Source organism: Periplaneta americana, chromosome 4 (assembly GCF_040183065.1).
Source record: "Periplaneta americana isolate PAMFEO1 chromosome 4, P.americana_PAMFEO1_priV1, whole genome shotgun sequence".
NCBI lineage: Eukaryota > Metazoa > Arthropoda > Insecta > Blattodea > Blattidae > Periplaneta > Periplaneta americana.
In genome coordinates this window covers 207,692,600-207,715,840 of record NC_091120.1, presented here as the reverse complement: position 1 = coordinate 207,715,840, position 23,241 = coordinate 207,692,600, and the positions used below count along the sequence as shown (strand labels likewise).

The window sequence follows — 23,241 nt, the reverse complement described above, 5'->3', positions numbered from 1 at the left end:
ATATCTATTCTCCATCATTTCGTTGTAACTTTTACAAACGAAAATGTTTTATTGCAGAAGAAAGCTTTAAGGATGTTAATTAAGTCTTCCTACAGACCGAGTTCCTCAAACATTTTCCGCCAACCACTTTTAACCTACAATGTAACCATTGAACCTTTGTAATCCGTTATATTAGTCTTATTATTATTATTATTATTATTATTATTATTATTATTATTATTACAGTTACTGTTATTATGATTGATGTTTATGGATGACGTTTCAAGTTAGGACTATTACTGATTCATATTGACATTTGTTATACATTTTATGCTCGGCCATGCCGAAATGTAGTAACTATACACCTGGTAGTAGCCCTTTAATGCATGTCATTAAAGTACACCTATTCATTAAAGTTCAGGTTTTCGATTATTCTCGGATATGCAATCGAAAGACAACTATCGAAAGGTCACGGAGGCTGGAAATCCAATACTGTCGCAAAAGGTTATGTTCTGTTACTTTAATAACTAGCGTTAATTGTAAATAATATTCAAATAAATTCAATTTGTCATCTCGTTTTTCAATTCTAAATCAATTTCAAGGTTATATCAAGACTAATGTTATCTTACTCTCTAGATTATATCAAGGTCGTCGACATTCGTTTCCCGGAAAAAATCAATACTTTCGCGTCTGCGCACATCTCACAATTCATGAGGTAGGCTATTGCACTCACATAACAATAACATGAATACTTATGAATAATTTCAAGTTAGAAATATGGTCGAGCATAAAAAGTCGTATGAAACTTGCCTATAATGGTAATTAAGACGCTCGTATGAAAATTATGAAACTCGCTTGGGCTCGTTTCATAAACATCCTCGCGTCTTAATTATTACCATTATAGACTCGTTGCATAATGTACTATTATGCTATCTCCTAAGTGTAAAATAAGATTAAGAAATGTTTAGGTTCCGTGGAACACACTTTGCGAAACGCTAGCTTAAACTGTGGAGCATCTCCTTAATAAAGATTCAGTCTAAAAAAAATATGCTTCGGACCGAAATGTCCACACAGTTTCGGACAAGGCATAACAGTCCCTTACATGAATTACGGACTATCCTCTAGTGCAGCTCTCCTTACAATATCTAATGCTTCTAAAAAATATGAATACATTTCTTTCTAGCAACAAACACGTTCCTTACTTTCGGAATGGGAATCTTGCGTGAACAGCTTCAGCCTTGAGAGTGGCTGTTCATTCATCTCCCGGGTTTGTTCCTCCTCAGGTGCAGGATTGAATTTAAATTCAATATTTTCCAGAATGCGAAGTTGAAGTGTTGGCCCTAAGTCTACAGAGACACTGCCACGGGAATCGAACCAGGAACGACTACCAGTATTGGCAAGCGGCCAGCCAGTGATGTCAAGTGTTTGGCAGGACGTCTACCCGACAGGCGTCAGTGTCAGTCGCGTCTGCTGTTCATTTATTTGACCTGCAAGTTTGACAAATGGCCGACGCAGACATGACAGACTCAAACCCCGCCCTCTGTCTGCAGAGCTCACTCTGCCATTCACAACCGAATAATCTACACTTTCTTGTTGACTGTGTCTGCCGTCATAGTTTGTGTTTCCCATTTTTTTAACATTTTTTGTCAAGACGTTCTCCTAAAGACACATCGGCTGATCAAGTGACATGTTGCCTAATAACACTGTTGCACTTCCGATGTCCAACAGAGATATCTGCTGTCCGTAGTGAGGCCTTCTCTGAAAGCGACTCTAAGAGTCGGGTTACTTCCCTCTGCAGGAGGCAACGCTGCGAATTTTGACCTCTTCCTCTTCTAGCGGATTTCTTCTGTGTTGCAGATTTCGTCTTTGGTAAAAGCGATCGGAACGTGACGCTCTTCCCTGGCGCACCTGTTGCTCTGCCGCCGCATCGGAGGGGAAGCTGGCTCCATTACAACAGGAAGCAGAAGAGTTGAGGATCGGAAACAGCGGGCTGGTATAATTATCAGGGAGCGGCTAAGACAGCCCTCTGTAATTACGAAGTAGGAGACAAACGAGCGCAGAGTGGTGACACAAATCTGCTGCTTCGGGGCTGACGGGACGCGAAACACGGACCTTGGACTTGGAAGTGAAATGCAATTTGATACAACAGAGAGAGATCGGGGGCAGTGACAGAAGACTTTGACGAATATCATGGCAACCACCAATATCAAGGCAACTACCAATATCAGGACATCTACCAAAATCAGGACATCTACCATAATCAGGGCAACCATCAATATCATGGCAATTACCAATATCAGGACATCTACCAAAATCAGGGCATCCACCAATATCATGGCAACTACCAATATCAGGACATCTACCAAAATCAGGGCAACCACCAATATCATGGCAACTACCAATATCAGGGCAACCATCAATATCATGGCAACTACCAATATCAGGACATCTACCAAAATCAGGGCATCCACCAATATCAAGGCAACTACCAATATCAGGTCATCTACCAAAATCAGGGCAACCACCAATATCATGGCAACTACCAATATCAGGACATCTACCAAAATCAGGGCAACCACCAATATCATGGCAACTAACAATATCAGGACGTCTACCAAAATCAGGGCAACCAATATCATGGCAACTACCAATATCAGGACATCTACCAAAATCAGGGCAACCACCAATATCATGGCAACTACCAATATCAGGACATCTACCAAAATCAGGGCAACCACCAATATCATGGCAACTACCAATATCAGGACATCTACCATAATCAGGGCGTCCACCAATATCAAGGCATATAGGAATTTCAGGATAACGACCCATATTATGGAAATGAGTGATATAAATTTACGATCTGTATCACACACACGATCAGATATCACCACGAGAATTGATATCAAGACCACGACGAAGCTAATGAGGACACTGTTGGTTGTTTAATCAACTGTCCGAAGGCAGGCCTGAACCTCAGAAGTGATACCAACAAGGCACCACTTATGAGGCAACTAGGGTAGGACATAATGAGGCAGGTTGACCAGTTCCTTTTTCCTCCATTGTATGCATCACTGACTAGTAACAGATGCTTTCAAACAACAATTGTTCTTCCTCTGACACATCGTGAAGCGAGATATACTGCCTGGTAATAGATGTACAGCCTGAACCTCAATCAGAGGAAGTATGGGGATATTATAGTCAACAGATTTTCAATACTTTCATTACTGATGCTACACTATATATTGCGTATGTATTTTAATGTACCGAAGTACATATGATATTTCCATGCAGATATTGCCGGAGAGAATTTTTCTCCGTTCCATTACTCTTTCATCGTATATATTGCGTACTTCATATCTGATTGGTGAGCAATGAGCAACATGACTGTTTCCGTAGCTTTACAAATCTCCCTGTATTTTATCTTACCTTTTTCCTCATTTCATTTCATCCTATATATATGGTGCAACTTCACTCAATATGGCTGACAGATGTCACTTTCTCTGTAAGGTTTACGACCATGAGCCGGTTCCAGTCGGGGGACGCCTAGGGCGAGGCCGTTTTTCCTCTACCCAGAGTTGGTGACGATTATGGAACAGCCATGCTGAGACGGGAGAGCCACGCCTTGCAGTCTGTCATGCCGTCCCTTCCTGCCAGGGATTCAGTACGCATGATGGGCCATATGGTCGCCCTGCGAGAAGAAAGGAAGCATTGAGAATAGATGCATCAGCAGACGGGGTAATCACAGTCTAGTATATACAGTCACGAAGCTTAATACTTACTAAATATTGAACATAGACAGTTTAAATATGCATCCATAGATAGTTGCTCACCACCAGGATCGCTACTATCGCCTCATCACAGACTCTTTCCCTAGCAGGCCATAAAATGTATTGTACTTTCGATATCGCTTTCTTTTGAAAAAATTAACACCTTCCTTCCACTATTGAAATACGAAATACATGAGGTTTATATATTATTTTCATAAAATATATATTATATTCTATAAACTCACCTTCCTGGATCTTTCGGAAGAAGGATAACTCTAACCTATTTTTCTTACAATTTATAGTACTACAAACGTCTCCTTGTCCCGTATTATTATTCAAATTATTGTATTTTAGCCATTTACAGTTATTACAACCGATAACGAACATTTCACAGTTTACATAGCTTTTCACAAAAATGCGAAATACGGCACAGTCAATGCCTTTTCGATGTAGACCAGGCCGTAATGTTTGTTCGGGTTTTCTATTTCAGTGTATGGAGCTCAGTGAAATATTATATTATAACTTTATTGCGTATCATAGCTAAGTTTTATTTAGTGTAATGTGTCCATAAGTTCCGTTTACTTCTTGTTGCATAATATGTTGCAGAAATAATTACAAAACTGTGTTATTTTAATGTGAAGAGAATTTTACATGTTAACATAATCTGTTAGCGTCAACATTTTAAGTTTAGAATGGAAGCTATTTTAAGGTTTAATAAAAAAGAATTTATATTGTGATTTCAATTTAGCACATCTACCTTCCTTAATTTTAGACAAAATATTTACCATACCACTCCTATGAAATTAGTGTACGTACAATTGTGTTACCTCATCTCTTATGTAGCAGATAAATACAATGATTCAGTACTCAATTGTAGTATTAAAATACAGACAAATTGAATGTCCGGGGTATCATACATGACATTATGTTTAATTATAATGTATGATTGCGAATTTAGGAATATAAGTTAAATATAGTAAACATAACCTATAATTTTCGTATGAATGGCAGGGCATTGGAGATCACTAAAATTAGACAGAAAGGGGCAACTGGTACAGTAAACATAACCTATAATTTCAACATATCTAAATATCCGTGCGGTGCAATAGAAAATTATTGAATCGTGCATAAATGAATGTACAAGAATTTCGCAATATTTAATCGAAATAAAGGGAGATTACACAAACGAACAACGTAATTTTCACACCATAAATAATATTACACCTTAACTCGCAAGTGAATTATGTATGAAGTGTCTCATAACTAGACTTCGTGGAATTGCCACGAGAATCGTAAGGTTTACTGCGCACGCGGTATAGACTGTACGAGAAGGGGGCGTGCAACGGATGGAGTATGCCTCTAATGTAAACACTGAGCAGTATACTGCGGTTACAATAAAACCTGTATCCTGTATTCAAGAAATATAGTGAATGATCATTGAAGTAGGAAATGCCTCAACATGTAAATACACAATTATTTTGTAGTGAGATATATTAACTCTTAAAATTTAATGTAACATACTCACATCATCCTTGAATATGTGCATTGCAGTGAAGAGTTACGTACATTTTGAGCGACTGCAAAGTAATCTCCTACGATGGTCATTTAAACAGTTTTTATTTTGGGAAAATGTAGACTACGTTCAACATCACACGATGTAATACGTGCATATTTGAAGAATAGAAAGTCACTACTTTTTAGTACCTACACCAACTTGAGATGTCCTGTCGTGATCTGATGGTACATTATTTATAATATGAAGTTGTGAATAGGCAGAATTTTTAGCAATAATGTTTCTCAACTTACATTTCACTTTTTCTCAAATTAGTGAATTGTTAATTTGGATATCGGTTTGTGATACTTCATCCACTATATTAAGAGTTTCTGAGAGTTGAAGTTTAGACGATCCTAACAGGATGATGCTTTTGGACACGATTCTAAAATTAGAATCAATGAACAGAATATCTTCCAATAGCTGTTCAGAAGGCAATGATTTTACAGCTGCAACAGCGGAACTGTCTGTGCTATCCAGTGCATCAATTACCTCCATTATTTTGCCGTAATGTTCTGCATAATAATTAACAGCGTCCAACCACGTTTTCCAACGGGTCAAGACTGGCTGCGGGGGTAAGGGTATTCCAGGGGCAATTGTTTGGAACAGCAACACTCTCATTGTAGTATGTTTGATTGAATTCTTGTATGCACTGAACAAATGTTAAGCTTTGACTATTCCAACCACAGTAATGCAAAAACAAGTGCTTACATAGGTATACACTAGCTGTAGCTGCTCTATCTATTTGGACCGGTCACAACTCTTAACATGAACTGCTTATACTACGAGACCGGGCGGTCGCTCATCTCCTCTATACTACCGTACATCGGCAACCTGATTGCATGCTGCGTGTGGCAATTCAACGAAGTCTACTCATAATCGTTTTAAATTTTATTAATGGAACTACACTCGATTTTAGGGAAATATATATTACTGTTTATGCATTCCAATTAATTTATATGGTTGAAACGCCGCTCTTCGTGATCGGGTTAAGCGAGTTAAATGGTCTGCCTTACGACCTGTATTAGATCACGATGGCAGTGGCACAGTCTATTGTTCCTAGTACTCACAGCGCTCCCAGCGGCTAGCAACTATCGCGAGATTTGCAAAAAAATCATCCCAAGCTTCGTGACCGTATATAGTAGACTGTGGGGTAATCCAGCCTCTGACTGACGGACGTCCGCCTCGGAAGGGCAGATTGGAAGCGGCAACGCTGCAATCAGAGCTGTCACTCCTGCCACGTGACACGCGAATTGATTGGCTGGCAGCTCCGGCGCGATTAGCGTGAATTATTCATGCGCGGCGCCTTAGCCCGCCGCTAATTCCCACGAGGATCCGATGGAGAGCAGCACAGGAAATGGGGCGATAACTCACGGAGTAGGAATTAGCACTCACCTCCATTCAGCGCGGCGGAGGATTCTTGTGCGAAGCGGAGCAAGTTACAGTCGCCATTCAACTGTTCTGTATTAATTAGCGTGATGCGCGTAGTTCATTGTTGTCAACAAATGCGCGGTTTCACTAGAGGTCTGTTTTCTTACCCTGAAGTAGTCATAGCGATATAGAAAAACAAATTATTCATGTTACCTACCTATGGGCTATTCCATCTCAAATCGACCGAAATATACAGAAAGTTGACCTTACAATTTCCAAATACAATGAAACTTTTATTTGTCCGTAAAGAACTGTGATACAATGCTTTGTGCAAAGTTTGAGGCATCAGAACTTCATAGTGTTTAAATTAAAAATATTTAAATTTATCGTATTTTCATAAAATTAGCAACTTTAAACTGTTGTGGCTCCGAAACCCTTCCACCCAATGATCAAAATCATGGTTTATTTTGATGCTGAGAAATTAAAGTTTATATTGACATATAAACAGTTTTTCTTACTTTTTATGGAAATGGAGAAATTTATATTTTTCCTCATTAAGACACCTCGCCTAGGAAAAAATATTTTAAAAATATATAGTTAGATTCCGCATTGAAAGTACAAATAAACATATATTTTTTACTGATGGTATGTTGATAAGAAAGTATTGAAAACATCAAATAAAGAAAATAAATAGTACGCGCGTGAACTAACCAGCTGACTGTGAGACGGGAGCTAGCCGAGACAAGCAAGGCCAGGAGACAATCATGTGACCTTTCGTCTAGTAGCGCATAGCTGGGCTAGCTTCATCACAAGTTTTCATAAACACTGGAGTAAATGACGCCCAACGCTCGCTTATCTTCAGCTCTCGGCCAGTGCGTTGCGTACTGCGCCGTTCAAGTCCAGGCGTGTGCAAATAATCTATTTAATACCCTCGCAACTTATTGCCGTACCACTAAGCAAACAATGCCGAATCCCTCTTAATATGCAAGGTTTTTCTCAATTTTTTTTTAATTTTTACAAATTGGCAAAAAGCCTAAAAGTAAGTAAAATCAGATTATCTGTCTCTCTGTGTACAATAAAAATAAGGATTACTTCTTATCATAACCGACCAAATGTCAGCTTCAAAATGAGCTCCCGTTCAATGTTCTGCAGTAAATGGTTCCAGAGTTCTGAGCGCTGAAAGAGGCTTGTTTTTATAAAATACGCTAAATTTGTCGCTCAACAATACGAAAACCGTTTGACTTTCGATAGTATATTTTTGAAAATCCACTCTCCTCAGCACCTTGTATAAGTAGGGAAAAAATTAGATTTAAAAAAAAATGCGAGGTTTTTTTACTGATCGATTTCATATGGAATAGCCCCTATGTTGTCTGGGAGAAGTGTCATTCAAAATAGCAGTCGAAACTTCTATTATTTATTTTTAATTTATTCTCTGGTGGTTAACGCATTCGAGGGAGGTCAGATATGATGGTAGGGACTGGATTAATTTTGCTCAGGATAGGGACCGATGCCAGGATTATGTGAGGGCGGCAATGAACCTCCGGGTTCTCTAAAAGCCATTTGTATGTAAGAATACAGAGTTGGTTGTCAAAATTTTATTTCGGAATACCATTAAGAAGTGTCTGAATAGTAATTTATGTATAAAGGGCGAAAAGAAGATGTTCATGGCGAGGGCAACGACGTTGCTGCCGAGGACCTGTGGCCGAGGCTTAAACATTACATTTCGCCAAAGGTTCATACATTATTTTGTGGCACACTAGTCCGTAATTCAATAAAATAATAAGAGTTGAAGTTAGATATTCGCTTTGTGTTTGTATTGCGAGTTGTTTAGCGTGTTTTGTTTTGGTATCTATGGACTGTGTATACTAGAAATAGAAGAATACGGAGAATAAAAATTATTCGTTGAAGGAGGCCATGCATGATGCTATTATTTCGTTGTTGTTAAGTTACTCTAGTCTCTGAATTTAATGAACAGTGTTTTGTTATGTTGGAAATGATATCGGGATCTGTTGAAACCGAAATTTCTTCTGGAGTTGTTATTAAAGCCAAAGAAGCTGAAGATAGTTTTTCACAATTAAATAAATATAAATAAACAAACTACATTTTTTGGCCCTAAAGACAAGTGCGCCACAAAATAATTATTAAGAGCCACGGTGCCACATCACTCTTCTCCAAAAGCCTGAACTCTGCGCTCCATATTCCGAAAGTTATCTTATAAAAATGCCCACAACTCAAAAACTGACTGACGAATTTCACTCACTTAACTTGTACATGCTTCATGTCAAGTTGCTGTCGTTATAACAGCGATTCAACTGTTTAGTATTAATTAATGTGATGCACACAGTTCGTTACTAGGGAAGATGTGCATAGCAACGGATTCTTATGCAAGGCCATCTAACAATGCGGAACAAGTGGCTGTCGTTATAACAGCGATTCAACTGTTTAGTATTAATTAATGTGATGCACACAGTTCGTTACTAGGGAAGATGTGCATAGCAACGGATTCTTATGCAAGGCCGTCTAACAATGCGGAACAAGTTGCTGTCGTTATAACAGCGATTCAACTGTTTAGTATTAATGCGATGCACACAGTTCGTTACTAGGGAAGATGTGCATAGCAGCGGATTCTTATGCAAGGCCATCTAAGGCAGAGGACGGACACTGGAAAGTTTTCTTTTCTCAATCGTACTATCAGGGACTGGAATGCTTTACCTGCAGACTTACTAAAGGCTTTACCAACAACCAAAAATGTATTTAAAAATAGGCTTACGGACCTTACTAATAGACGGTAATTATACACAGTACTTAAAGGGTGTAAATGATATGTTGTTATTGAAGTGTTGTATCAGTGAAGAATTATGTTGTGTCAGTGAAGTGTGTTGTATCAGTGAAGAAGTATGTCGTGTCAGTGAAGTGTGCTGTGTAAGTGAAACGTGTTCCTGTCAGTGAAGCTTTATAGTTTATAGTGGCAGTGCAAAGTATTTGAACAGTGAAATGTTTTTGAAGTGTTAGTGAAATCAGGATAGAATCAGTGAAATGTGTCGTAGTTCCAGTGCAGTGAGTGAGTTGACAGCGAAATGAGTGTATTGTTGAAAGGTACTTGTGCAGATATGAACATATCATACTCGTGGGTTTTAGTTCGATCTTAGTTTTAAGATACAAATTAGAATATTTCAAATGTTATTTTAAGTGATCGTTTCATTTAATTTAGTATATTCCCTGTTGTTGTTGTTGTTGTTATTATTATTATTATTATTATTATTATTATTATTATTATTATTATTAATTATTAGTATTATCATTAATTGTATTTTAATTAATAAGTTTATTATTGTCATTATTGAGTGTAATTAGTTACCACTGCCACCGGGTATATACCCATTGCAGTGTGAATAAATACATACAAACAATGCGGAACAAGTTTCTGTCGTTATAACAGCGATTCAACTGTTTAGTATTAATTAATGTGATGCACACAGTTCGTTACTAGGGAAGATGTGCATAGCAGCGGATTCTTATGCAAGGCCATCTAAGGCAGAGGACGGACACTGGAAAGTTTTCTTTTCTCAATCGTACTATCAGGGACTGGAATGCTTTACCTGCAGACTTACTAAAGGCTTTACCAACAACCAAAAATGTATTTAAAAATAGGCTTACGGACCTTACTAATAGACGGTAATTATACACAGTACTTAAAGGGTGTAAATGATATGTTGTTATTGAAGTGTTGTATCAGTGAAGAATTATGTTGTGTCAGTGAAGTGTGTTGTATCAGTGAAGAAGTATGTCGTGTCAGTGAAGTGTGCTGTGTAAGTGAAACGTGTTCCTGTCAGTGAAGCTTTATAGTTTATAGTGGCAGTGCAAAGTATTTGAACAGTGAAATGTTTTTGAAGTGTTAGTGAAATCAGGATAGAATCAGTGAAATGTGTCGTAGTTCCAGTGCAGTGAGTGAGTTGACAGCGAAATGAGTGTATTGTTGAAAGGTACTTGTGCAGATATGAACATATCATACTCGTGGGTTTTAGTTCGATCTTAGTTTTAAGATACAAATTAGAATATTTCAAATGTTATTTTAAGTGATCGTTTCATTTAATTTAGTATATTCCCTGTTGTTGTTGTTGTTGTTATTATTATTATTATTATTATTATTATTATTATTATTAATATTAATTATTAGTATTATCATTAATTGTATTTTAATTAATAAGTTTATTATTGTCATTATTGAGTGTAATTAGTTACCACTGCCACCGGGTATATACCCATTGCAGTGTGAATAAATACATACAAACAATGCGGAACAAGTTTCTGTCGTTATAACAGCGATTCAACTGTTTAGTATTAATTAATGTGATGCACACAGTTCGTTACTAGGGAAGATGTGCATAGCATCGGATTCTTATGCAAGGCCATCTAACAATGTGGAACAAGTTGTTGTCGTTATAATAGCGATTCAACTGTTAGTATTAATTAATGTGATGCACACAGTTCGTTACTAGGGAAGATGTGCATAGCAACGGACTATTTTATGAAGGTAATCTTGGAATGAACGAGCAAGTCTGTGTTGTTACAACAGCGATTGAATCGTCAACACGAATGGTCTGCAGACAACTAACTGCTAGTGAAGATTGTGATCGAATCCAGTAATAAATATCTCCCATCTTGTTCCACGTTGTCGCACTCGTTTAGCTTGCAGCCGTATTGATGGCTCGCTTTTGTAGTCTGATCGGAGTTGTCAGCTTTCTCTTGTTTTGTATTTCATGAATATTCGCATCCAGCGCGTACAAAAGAGTAATTCCTGCGATACAAGCTCTTAATTGCGGAGCTTCGTTGTTCTTCGCTCCACAGCATATGCGCTTATTTTGTTTGTGGCGATCTTTTGTTTACTCTGCAGGTTGCGCAGGCGTTGTTGACCGAAGCCATCGCTATTGTTGTTTCCTGCGTGGTCCGTCCTCTGTCACCACAATGCCCCACCACCCCCAAACTCTTTACGAACGACTGGCTGTGATGTTCAGATCGAGGGTACCACACAAGCCCCCCTCCCCCAACCGCCACGTTCGCTTCCCTCTTCTCTCTTTTTGCCCCTCTATTTGTCAACATATTTTCCCTCTTCTGTCGCTTTCTCTTTTTCCTTTTCTGCATCTGCCCCACTGATCCGACAACTTCACATGCGTTTACCTGTTTAATCAGATTTCTTCCGTGCTATTCTGGGTTGCCAATGTCAGCGTTTTCCCGCTAAATCTGGCGGTTTTTGATTTTCCACTGCGGTAAAATTGAACAGAGGTCGGCGATAAAGCTGATGTTTTTATGAGGAATGTAGAGGGTTTTGAGTAGAAATGAGGGGTTTTTAAAGTGGGGTTTAAATGAAAAAGTAATTGGTTATACAATTGAGTAGGCTAATTTATATTCCACAGTTACGATTTGTGCACGATATGCACAGCCCTGAACTGATTAATTATTGCTACCGACATTGCGACTGTAGAGAGGGAGGTTGGCTCGTATTGTTATTAACATTTTATCGCAGTCTGCTCTCATCTTAACACCAGCGAAATAGTATGGAGAGGCCTACATGATGTTGTAGATCAGTCATGTCAATTGATGCCCGTAGGAGCAAGCGCGCGCTTTAGAGCCCAGGAGAGCCTAAGCGTTTTACAGCGGAAAGAGACAGACGATAGAGTAGTATATGCCGCTTGGTCGAGCTATATTCAGGGATGGCCAGCACTGATTCAATAGATGAAGGGAAGAGAAGTTATTAAAACTGTATCCATGTTAATTTTTAGATTTGCCCAAAAAGTATAAGTGCATTATAAGAATGTAAGTTTTAATTTTAATGCTCATTTTTCACAAGTTTGTTTTTTTTTTATACGAAAGGAATATTAATTTCTCAACTCTTTTTCATAGAAAAATATAGATATGTTTATTTAGTAGCCTTACAGGTACTGGAACAATGTTTTCGTATATCTAATATACCGTAAATACGTATTACTGAAGATAGTGTATTGAAAATTTTGAAAATATTCGAATGGGAATTGTTTGTAAGGAAATGAATTAACAAAGCAACTACTGTTACATCATAAGCAAAAGATACGTGCCCATGTGTTGTAAAAATGTCAGCTCTATAGTTTCAGCAGATTTCGAGAAAATAATTTAATATTCTGATGATAGGAAGTTGCTCACCAATATCACCTTAAAAGCATAATGCGATAAGAGTTTTGTTATGTAATATTAGTTACACTTAAAACAGGTACAGTACCTACGTAACTTTGCTTTGTACTGTAATATTGTTTTGATTAGTTTATTGATTACTTTTATAAGGCTAAAGATACCATCAATATAAATTCCAACTTATCATGTCATATTCAATCTCTCTTTTTTGGGGGGGGAGGGATATCACTTTTTTGTGAATGATGTGTTTCATTCACTTAGTACAGTATATTTGTACTGCTAAGAAATTTAATTGAATATTCCTTCTTAACTCTTTATTATATTATTAACGTTAAAAACACAAGTGCAATATCAAGAAATTTTGTTTTACAGACAATATAGATAATATCAAACAGAAAGAAGCCATATAAAAATAACGACATAAAATTTCACGTTCCGTTTGAAGTTTGTGCACCACTGTTTTCTTAATCCAACAGGCTGCTTATTCCTCCTAGCATACCTAGCACTTGCTGCCCGCGCAAGACGTCAAGGTCAGAAAAATGCGCTTGCTTTGACATCACTGTTGTAGACTGACACCTGAAGAGACTCTCAGAATGGATATCTGTTGTCAACTTATGGCTAATATCATGAATTATAGATTTATCAGAAAGATGTGATGAAAACTGGGTATAGGAGAGAGTTGGGTAGTATCGGACAGTTAAGGATTGATTGGATTTAGGGCCTACAATTAATTTTTTAATCGAATAATTAATATACCATAAAAAGAACATACTTATTTTTACTAAATGTGAATAACAAAACTATGCAATGGTAACTTTAACATATGAAATTTAAATTCAGAGTAATGTTGTAAAATAGTGAAATCGAGAATAGTGTCGGCTAGTACCGGACACACCCTAAACATTTTATTTTTTCATTGTCTGTGATTAGAACAGTCAAACAGATTCACTTTTGTATTTTTTCTGTTATTTCATACCAATCACATGTGTAAAATTCTCTAGTTCATTCGGTGTTAGCACAGTTCTCATGTGCCAAACCCTGTGCAGAAGTCACACTTGATCCAGCTTTCATGGAAGGCTTCACCGCAAAAGATACATTCTGTTTCCCCTTCAAAATGTTTTCCGTCCTTGATTTTAGTTCTTGTTTCGACTTGTTATCTCTTTCATTTGTGCTATCTTGCATTGACCTTTTTTTTTTTTTTTTTTTTTTTTTTTCGAAGCCTGTCTCCCTTCCAGCTGAGTTCTGTGAAGGGCTTGATGAGAGTATCCTACTTCTGGCAGCTCGTCTTCTCACATTAAACCCTCGTGAAATCAGTTTAATGATGCGACTAAAATAGGGAGTCAGAGGTAGTGTGTTTGAGCTACATTTTGACGTTGACGTTGATGCTGGATCAAGATCCTGATTGGGTGGTTTCAAGCATGAAGCATGTGTTATAGATCCAAAAGATTATTGTTTTGGGCTTGAGATGGGGAACAGCTGGAAAGAAGTGGACGGCTTGGCAGTGCACAACGTACGTACTGGCTTAGATGCTAAAGCTTCTTGTACTTCTGGAGGCTGAGGACTGTCCTCTACAGTTGTCTCAGGACCTTTAGATCCACCATTCCTTGACTCTTCAAGAAACCTTATAAGGGATATCAAGACCCTTCTGATGGCATGTAGTCTAAATCGGTGAAAATGTTCCGGTTGATGAATGCCAGCATATTCAAACCCTTTCATTGCTAGTCCATGCGGCATACCCGTGAAAATCCAAAGTTGACCAGTTCTGCGACTTTATAGTCCATAATTATTGAAAAACGATTTCTGGGCTTCCATCCAGAGCAATCTTCATTATAGGCATCCTTGGAGGCCTACATAACTCTTCTGTCTAATGGCTGAAGCCTATGCGTTGTCTGAGGAGGGGGACCCAATATTTATTTTAAACATTTTCCGATACTAGGCGATAAAGTTCTGTCCGATACTAACCGAATTACACCGTCATTATATTGGCACCCAAATTTAAACTGTATAATAATTGTCATTGTAACTAATACACCAATCTGTTATTTAAGAGTAACTTTACACTGTATTTAAGATATATTGTATCAATACTTAAAGTGCGAGAAAGGCAGACTACCAAACTTAAGTCGATGCACAGAAACTAAACCACACAAACACAAAATGGCATCTGCAAAGTGTATTCGTCGAGCGAATGATTCCAACTGAAAGCAGTGTTCAGATGTCGCATACAGAAACGTAACCATGTCACTCAGGTACTACCATCTGGTGGTAGATGAAAGAGACATCACTGTCCGATATTACCCGATGTCCGATACTACCCGACTCTCCCCTATTATTGCAACCTTGACACCTCAAAACAGTGGCTCGATCCCCGGCAGCCTGCCAAAGTCGTCGTTAAACAAAATCTGTTCGGCCCCAAATAATGTACATGCGAGTTTGATGATATGATTCACTGGGACTTTGTTCCAAACGGATGTGCAGTCGATACGGAACTTTATATGGGCATAAGGGAGGGGAGGTAAATATGATCAGGTGACAGTGCCCATGCGAGGGTGGGAAGCCCTCAAGCACTCCGCCTTAAGCATGTAAGTCTCACTGCCTGTCACAACAAACGCAACTTGTTCTGCATCTGCAAGGCATTCCTACAGTGACTTGCAGGATGACATGGAGTAGGCTGTGTTCGGTTCCTCGAAAGTTATTTTTCACGTGGGAATGTATCTGTCGCATGCATACGTTGTACCAAGATCAAGTGGTCAGCAATGTCCTCTTAATGCCGTTGTCATATATCTGAGGCAAGGACCTCTTTTTCAGCTGCATTTTCTGCTACTTCTCTCCTACAAAACTTTTCTAACAAGGACTGGTTCTGTGTGGGTGTAACAGTCAGAGCTCCACATACACGCGTCTTTGGCTTCCGTAACCATTTTAAACTTAGAACGCTCTGATTCATATCCAGTTCACATTATTTGTCAAATTAGTTTTTTATTTATGACTAGCCGCACCCGTGCGCTCCGCTGCACCCGTTAGAAATAAATATGAAGTAATTACATAATTAAAATAGGACGTTTGATCCAGGGAACATTCGTGTTTGATAGAAGGATAAATCGTTTATTGTGTTACTTAATTTAAATTGTATTAAAAAATGCGATCATTTCGATCCAGAGGCCACTCATTCGGTCATAAAAATTATTTTAGAAAATACAGGAAACGAATGTACAGAATAGCCTATCAAGTTTTCTCTGCATAAGAAGCTATTTTAATCTTACCTGTCCTCGATTCACTCAGAAGTTACTGTAATAACATTATAGCATTATGTCCATCTAGAGAAACTACACTTTCCAATGGTGAATTAATAATTAATTATACAAATCGGTTAATTTAGCTTCCGATATTACTTCATACAAACACAGAAACATTCTCTGTAGGCTATGTTTCATAGCTTTCGATTGTTGTTGTCCAGGGCCCCTTATAGACGAAATCATTTGTTTTTTATTTCATTACACCGCCTTAGATAGCGTTATTGTAATTTTGAAACTCATTTATCTCATTAAATATCAGTCCTATCAAACTTTTGCGTAGAATAAAACTTATCGGAAATTATTTTTAAAGAAACTTTTGTTATGTAATATTTTTCGTGAAAATTAATAATAAGGGAGATATTTCTATTTATTTATTTATTTATTTAATTCAAGCACCCTTATAACCCCCATTTTAAATAGAATTTTAAAAAAAAAGCGATTTTCGGTTTCAGGGTGGTTAATTATATATGTTAGGACCAATTATTTTTGGAAAATCGAAAATTACCAGAAAAATTTCGGCTACAGATTTATTATTAGTAGAGATGTTGCAAATAGTGGGAGTGTTTTTCTGCAGACACGTGAAGGCGAAAAAACAAAAATAATCACCGTGAATTACACCGCCAGACAATTATTCGTTATTGTTGTGATATGTGTCACAACAGGGCCTATTTAATTGGCGTGCCGGCGTTTAAAATTCGCTGAGAATGGAAAGAAATTAATTTCAATTCGCGTTTTAGTAATTAGGTAAAGATAAACAGAAAACAAGTTTGTTCCTCATATGACCATAAAACAGCGTACAAATTAAACAGGAAACAGAGGATGCTCTACTGAACATAGGATCTGCGAAGCCAGATTAAGTGATCATGTACATATCTGGGTCGCCATGGCAATGCAGATTACAACAACATTTCACTGGCCATATCTCCTACCTGCCACATGTACTCCCGTACTTTCTGTTCGTGCGAAGATTTTTGAGTTGTTGGAGGACGCATCCTTGCTGAGAAGATGTGGCTGCAACACGACGGAGCACCGCAACCATCTGGATGATACATTTCCTGGTTGCTGGATTGGAAGGCTAGGCCTTATTCTATGGCCTACGAGGTCACCCGACATGAATCCACTCGATTATTTCCTATGGTTATTTCATTTAAACTCGCTTGTTTAATAATAATTCAGTAAACACGGACGTGGAATTAGTTTCCAGGATTGTGATGTGATTAAACACATGTCAGGGAAATTTGAATGGTGAGACATATTTTTAAATGTAAATAATATGGAAACAGTAAGCGATAGTCACAAACAGGTTTAAGCGCAAATCTCCTTCATTTGACTTCGCAGCCCCAAAGTTCCCCAATGTTTAGTAGAGTATCCGCCATTTTCTGTTTAATTTTTACTCGCTTTTAGTGAATCATCCTGTATTATTTTCCATAGCCTATGTAGAAAAGTTCTAGCCGACCACTATTTGAGGATTTACGTTCAGGTAAGATCCCGTCTCTACAGCATGATTAGAGACAGTCAAAATTCGTGAATCGCGAAATCGCAAAAAACATAGTTTAAAACATGGTTCACATAAAAAATATCATATAATTACACGTTTCAACTCGCGAAACATTCGCGAAAAATCGCAAAAATCCTATGACTCGCGAATTCAGCATATTTTCTGTCGTTATTCGCGAAAAGACGCAATTTTTCAGCAATTAATAAATACATTATCTAAATTTGGAAATTTTAGAAGTTCTGTTTGAAAAATGCACAAGTTTGGAATGCTGGCGCTAGATGGTGTAAGTTGAAATGGTTCGTAAACGATTTGATGCAACTGAAAGCACACAGAGTTAGTGTGCACCCAATGCTGGTTGCTTGACGGTTGTCAGCCCACTTTTAGATCTGTGGATATAGACGGAAAAATTGGATCGGTGTCGGGTAGAGTTCCCAGGTAGCTCAGTTGGGAGAGCGTTGGTACGTTTAACCAAAGATCCCGGGTTCGATACCCGGCCCCGGAACAATTTTTCCCTCGAAATTATTCAACTGAAAGCAGTTTGAAATCTATGTTTGATCAGGTTCCAACCTTAAAGAATCTATCACCTAAAGTAGCAGGACTTTCAGCGCGAGAAGGTTTGCTGTCGTTACGTGAAGATCACAGTGATTTTGTGGACGGAGCACTCCAAGCTATATGGGTTTCAGTTTCTAATGTTGACTGTGAATGTTTTTCTTTTCACAGTTCTCGCGTGTGCTAACAAATAGAAGAAGGAACCTTACAATGACAAACTTAGAACTTTTGTCTGCGTACAACTTTGAATGATAAATAATGTTAAGTATCTTAGAATTGTTGTCAACGTAAGACTTTGAATATCTATATATATAATTTGAACTGGTAATGGAAATTACGGGAAAACGGCTGAACGGATTTTAATGAATGACCCGTCATTTTGAAGCTTGGCATCCAAGGATTTTCAGAAAAATAGTAGCTTTCAGTGAAGCGTTAGTTTCCCTACATAATTTTCCCATTTTACAAAATCCATCTTTCGTCAGTTTTGAGAACCAATTGCATTTCAGCACGGCCGACATTTCAGAATAAAACAAAACACACATTACAATAAACAATAGGCTATTACACGAAGGATGTGACCTGCAGGATTGCTGACATATTTAGAGCTCAAATTCAATTGGTTTTTACAAACACTAAAAATAATTTACAGGTTTGATTCTGCGGTGTGCAATTTTCTGGGTACAGCTGTGTATTGGATATTGAAATCTACAAAACTTGAGGTGGTTTGATGATATTATTACCATTAGAAATGAAATATTATTATAGTTAATGCCATGATGTGACTATTTTCATTAATTATACATATTAATGCTATACTGATGATATGAAGGTGAAACGCTTTGGTGTTATATAGGCCTTAGTAAATTTAGAAAATATCTTAAATTACATCTTCATTTGTATAATTTACTGAGTGGCAGTTATTATATATATATATATATATATATATATATATATCAAACTGCAAAACTTGCGTAAGATAATAATATTCTTAAGAGAAATGAAATATTTCTTTTTTTTTAGTTATTAATCAAGTGGGGTTGGGTCTTTTTCATTATATTTAATGGCGGTGTGGTGTAGATATTTATATGCGTGATTTTCTTCAGTATTGGCTCGAGAAAGCGAAAAAATTACAGTTCCTAAGGAAAGACTAAAAGGTATTACTTACTGATAAAATAAGAGGCCTACAAAATTTTGTAGTCTCCCGATCATTTCAGCAAGATCTCTTAGCAGGATAAAATGATTTTATCCTCTACATTTCAAGCTCTACATGCAGCAGCTATACCAAGATGCTATGTCTATTGTTCGAAAGCATAGCAAACCTGACATTTTTTTTAACTTTCGCCTACGATTCACAATGACCTGAAATAGCTATTGCTTTACTCCCACATGAAAAACCCACTGATCGTCCTGACATTGTTACTTGCATTTTTGCGTTGAAACTCAAAAACTGAACGTGGATAAGTTCAAGAAAAAGTATTTTACAAAAAAGTAATCATTCAGGGGGAGTATGTTTCATTATTATGGATGGAAATAACTTTCAAAATGTCTGGTATTGTTAATTGAAATAAATCTGAAAAATTTTTATTTGAACGTCTAATGAACTTAGTTGGCAGCATTTGCTGCACAAGCCACTAATATAATTATAAATGTCAATTATCTTAAGCAACATACTAATTTAATAAAACAGGGTGAAAATTTCAGGTTTACTCAAGAAATTTTCGTTTTCACTCAAGAATTTTTATCCTTTTTAACCAAGAATTTTAGCCCCTTTTATTCAAGAATTCTGACTGTCTCTAAGCATGATGTACAGCAAAGTGGACGTACTGATCACTGAAGCAAGGTTCGCGTCTCCGTTCAGAAGGCTGTACATTCATGTGCCTGTTCGACGGCTGACATGCGTCATTTCATGTACCATCACTGAATGTCTTTGTAATACAAGGACTCCGCATGGTATTGATAGAGCTTTCCTTATTAATGGTTTCCAAGAACGCTGCTTACAATGACGGATAAAATGAATGGCTACAGCAGCAGTAACTTAAACTGTTGTCCGCGGATCTCTGGGGGTCCGAGAGCTAACGTCAGAGGTCCGTACTTCAATTTTAAACCAAAATATGATCTTGTTTTGTTAATTCATTGTGGAGAATACAACCAAAATACCGTGTAATGAAAGACTTGTAAATAATTATTTATACATTTTGTTGTAAATTTCGTTAAATTAAAAACTTCACGGGTATAGATCAATGAAAATAAAAGTTAGTTACCAGAATGTATGGAAAGCTAACCATAAACATTACAAGACAACATGTACAGAAAATTAGATTGTAGAATAAGGAAATTATACGGTAGAAATATAGGCCTATAGAAATACATTCTTACTATAGTTTATTATGACAGCACACACCTATAAGAGGAATTTATACAACGCAGAAGCAAAATATTTGTGCGTAGCAATGTAGGTACCCTAACGATAGTTTGTAGATGTATCAGCGCTTACAACCTAATAGTCGAGCTGACGTCATGGCCGGTGTTATGTTGAATGATTTCAGCTGAACTTCGTCGTATGCTTTTACACTTATGATTGTTTTTGTTCGGTAAGTGCAAACTGGTAGTACTATTCAGTCTCTGAAATAAAATCATCTACTGTTTCATGCAGTTCTTGTAAAGAATCACGAAGTTCCTAATTTTATGTCCCGTACTTAATTTCTTATTATAAAACTCATGGAGTTGCTAATTGCAATTGGCCGAAAGTCTTATACCAATCTACTACGATAGGCATACTCTAAATTTTCTGTGTAATGATGGATTTGTGTTAAGTTTTTTTTTTAATGTGCTACATTAAAAAATTTGGTTATAGCGATCACGACACCTCTGCTACAACAACAGTCTTTAACAAATACGGTTTTCATCTCCATTGAACAAATGTTGTTAGCATTTTTACGACACATTTTTAATAAGCAATTCGTATATAGCGACATTTAGTTACATTGTAAATTGCTTAAAAATTCGTGTTATACAGTCTCTACGTAAGATTAAACAGAGCTTGTCCTTGACAGAAATCCGCAGGCAACCGGTAATGTCTAAGTGACGGAAGACGTTTTAAGTTACTAAAGAATTTTACAGGCCAAGAACTGGAATTCTGGTGGAGTGTGGGGTAGGCCAAACTCTGGCTTTACGAGGGTTGGACCCGCACACCTAGGCACGTCTTGGTTCGGTGTGCGCATTCGTGAATCCGATGACGACAGGTTGGCCATCCTGCCTCAGCTCTCAGAGCCCCAAGCCCTGCCTATATTCAGCACCATCTCAGATTCAACCCAGTCTATATTTCAGATAGATGAAATGAAGGGGCGGTGGAGAGTTGGTGGAATAACAGAGGGTAACGGGAGTACCCGAGAACAACCCTCTGCAATGTCTGCCTTGGGATCGAACCCGGGTCGCCTGGATGAAAGACCAGCGCTCTAGCATTGACCTGGTCCTAGCCTTGGGCAGAAAACTATGGACGAGTGTTTGGAAGAGGGCCCGCCGCCATGATGGACGGCTGCCGCATTTTCCGTCGAATTTACTCCGCTGCGCGGCAATAGCAATAAATATGGCGGCGGTCTTATCTGCACCATTGCCCGCGGGACGGACCGCGCTGAAAACGCCTGCAAGTGAAGGATCTGGAAACAAATGACAAAAGCCGCTGAAGCGCGTTATCACTGAGTTCAGAGCCATCTGCCGGCTGGCGCAGACATCGCAGGCAGTGACGTTGCCATGGTGATATGTTGGGAAGTATAATGCGAAGTGAACGATCCTGTATCACGAGAAGCAGGTGTACAGAATATCACGAAGAACTGCAGGAGAGTAGCCTGATCTACAGAATGTTTCATGAGTGCTTCCGGGGATTGAACCGACAGCCCACGGCTGCTGCAGGACCGAACCATCATCATACCACCATGAATATCATCGGCATCACTATACTGCAGGCGTGGCGAAAATGTGATCGTGAGCCGAGCCACTGTGTAACCTGCAACGTGCATAGCACCTATGGAGGGAGGCGGACACCCGAAGGGGAAGTGAAGCAACTGTCTGACTTATTAACGGATTTTCATTTTCCTTACGTCAACCACTTAAATATAATTTTATACAGTATAAGGCTACAAACTAATATTTAGTACGTGTAACGAAGAAGGAAATGAACAAGAAAACATAGGACACATTATCACAACCTAAAATTAACTGTCTTCAGAATATCTCTCCGACAGAGTTTCAAAATCAGGAATTATGTCACTTACTGCCAGTCGTAGTTGATCACTAAGGTATTTGTCTGTCAGTGGTGATCTAAATTTGGTTTTTACTATTTTCATTTTTGAAAATAATTTTTACAAACGTAAGTTGTAGCGAACATGGCTTCAAAAGAGCAAGAGAAAGAACGAAGCTTCGGATATTTATTTTTTAGCAAAGATTTGAAAAGTTCAACATTTGTCAAGTCCTTACATCTAGCTTTCATTTAACATCACATTGTAAATCTGTGAGTTTAAATGGAAGATCTAACCGCATTATTCGTACATCTGCTGAAAAAGGATCGACGTACAGAGATAATAATAATAATAATAATAATAATAATAATAATAATAATAATAATATAATAACAATAATAATAATAATAATAACAACAACAACAACGCTTAACCTTTTGATGTTTCATCAGTAACATGTAGTATAATGCCGTTTTCCTCGTAATACTTGTGAACAAATCATACATTTAATATTCTCATCGTATTGGCAGCAAAAAAATGCGTCCTCCCATCCTACTTGATACTTTCGTTCTTGTAGAGGTACATGGTTTCGAGAGAGACATTGCGACGATACGCCACTCGCAGGTCAGAGACAAATGCAAGTGGGACGGAGTTTGACTCCAGTGAGTGAGAGGGTGGGGGTTGTGGGAGGTAGAAAGCAAGGAAATGCACAGCTATCATTGCGAGCCACAATGTGCTCGTGAGCCAGATATTCGCCACGGCTGCTATACTGTAAACAAAACATATACATAATCATAATCATGGCGTTACAAGCGTGATTACTGAGCAG

General features: G+C 37.9%; 1 protein-coding gene across 1 annotated transcript in view; it reads right to left on the bottom strand.

Annotated features, from left to right (window-relative positions):
* The window catches only part of gogo (golden goal), an 849,136-nt gene that overhangs the window by 706,502 nt on the left and 119,393 nt on the right, over positions 1–23,241 (bottom strand). The window contains exon 2 of the mRNA XM_069824981.1: positions 3,409–3,670. Within this exon, the coding sequence (XP_069681082.1) occupies positions 3,409–3,420 (12 nt within the window). The 5' untranslated portion in view covers positions 3,421–3,670. The remainder of the gene's footprint in view (positions 1–3,408; positions 3,671–23,241) is intronic.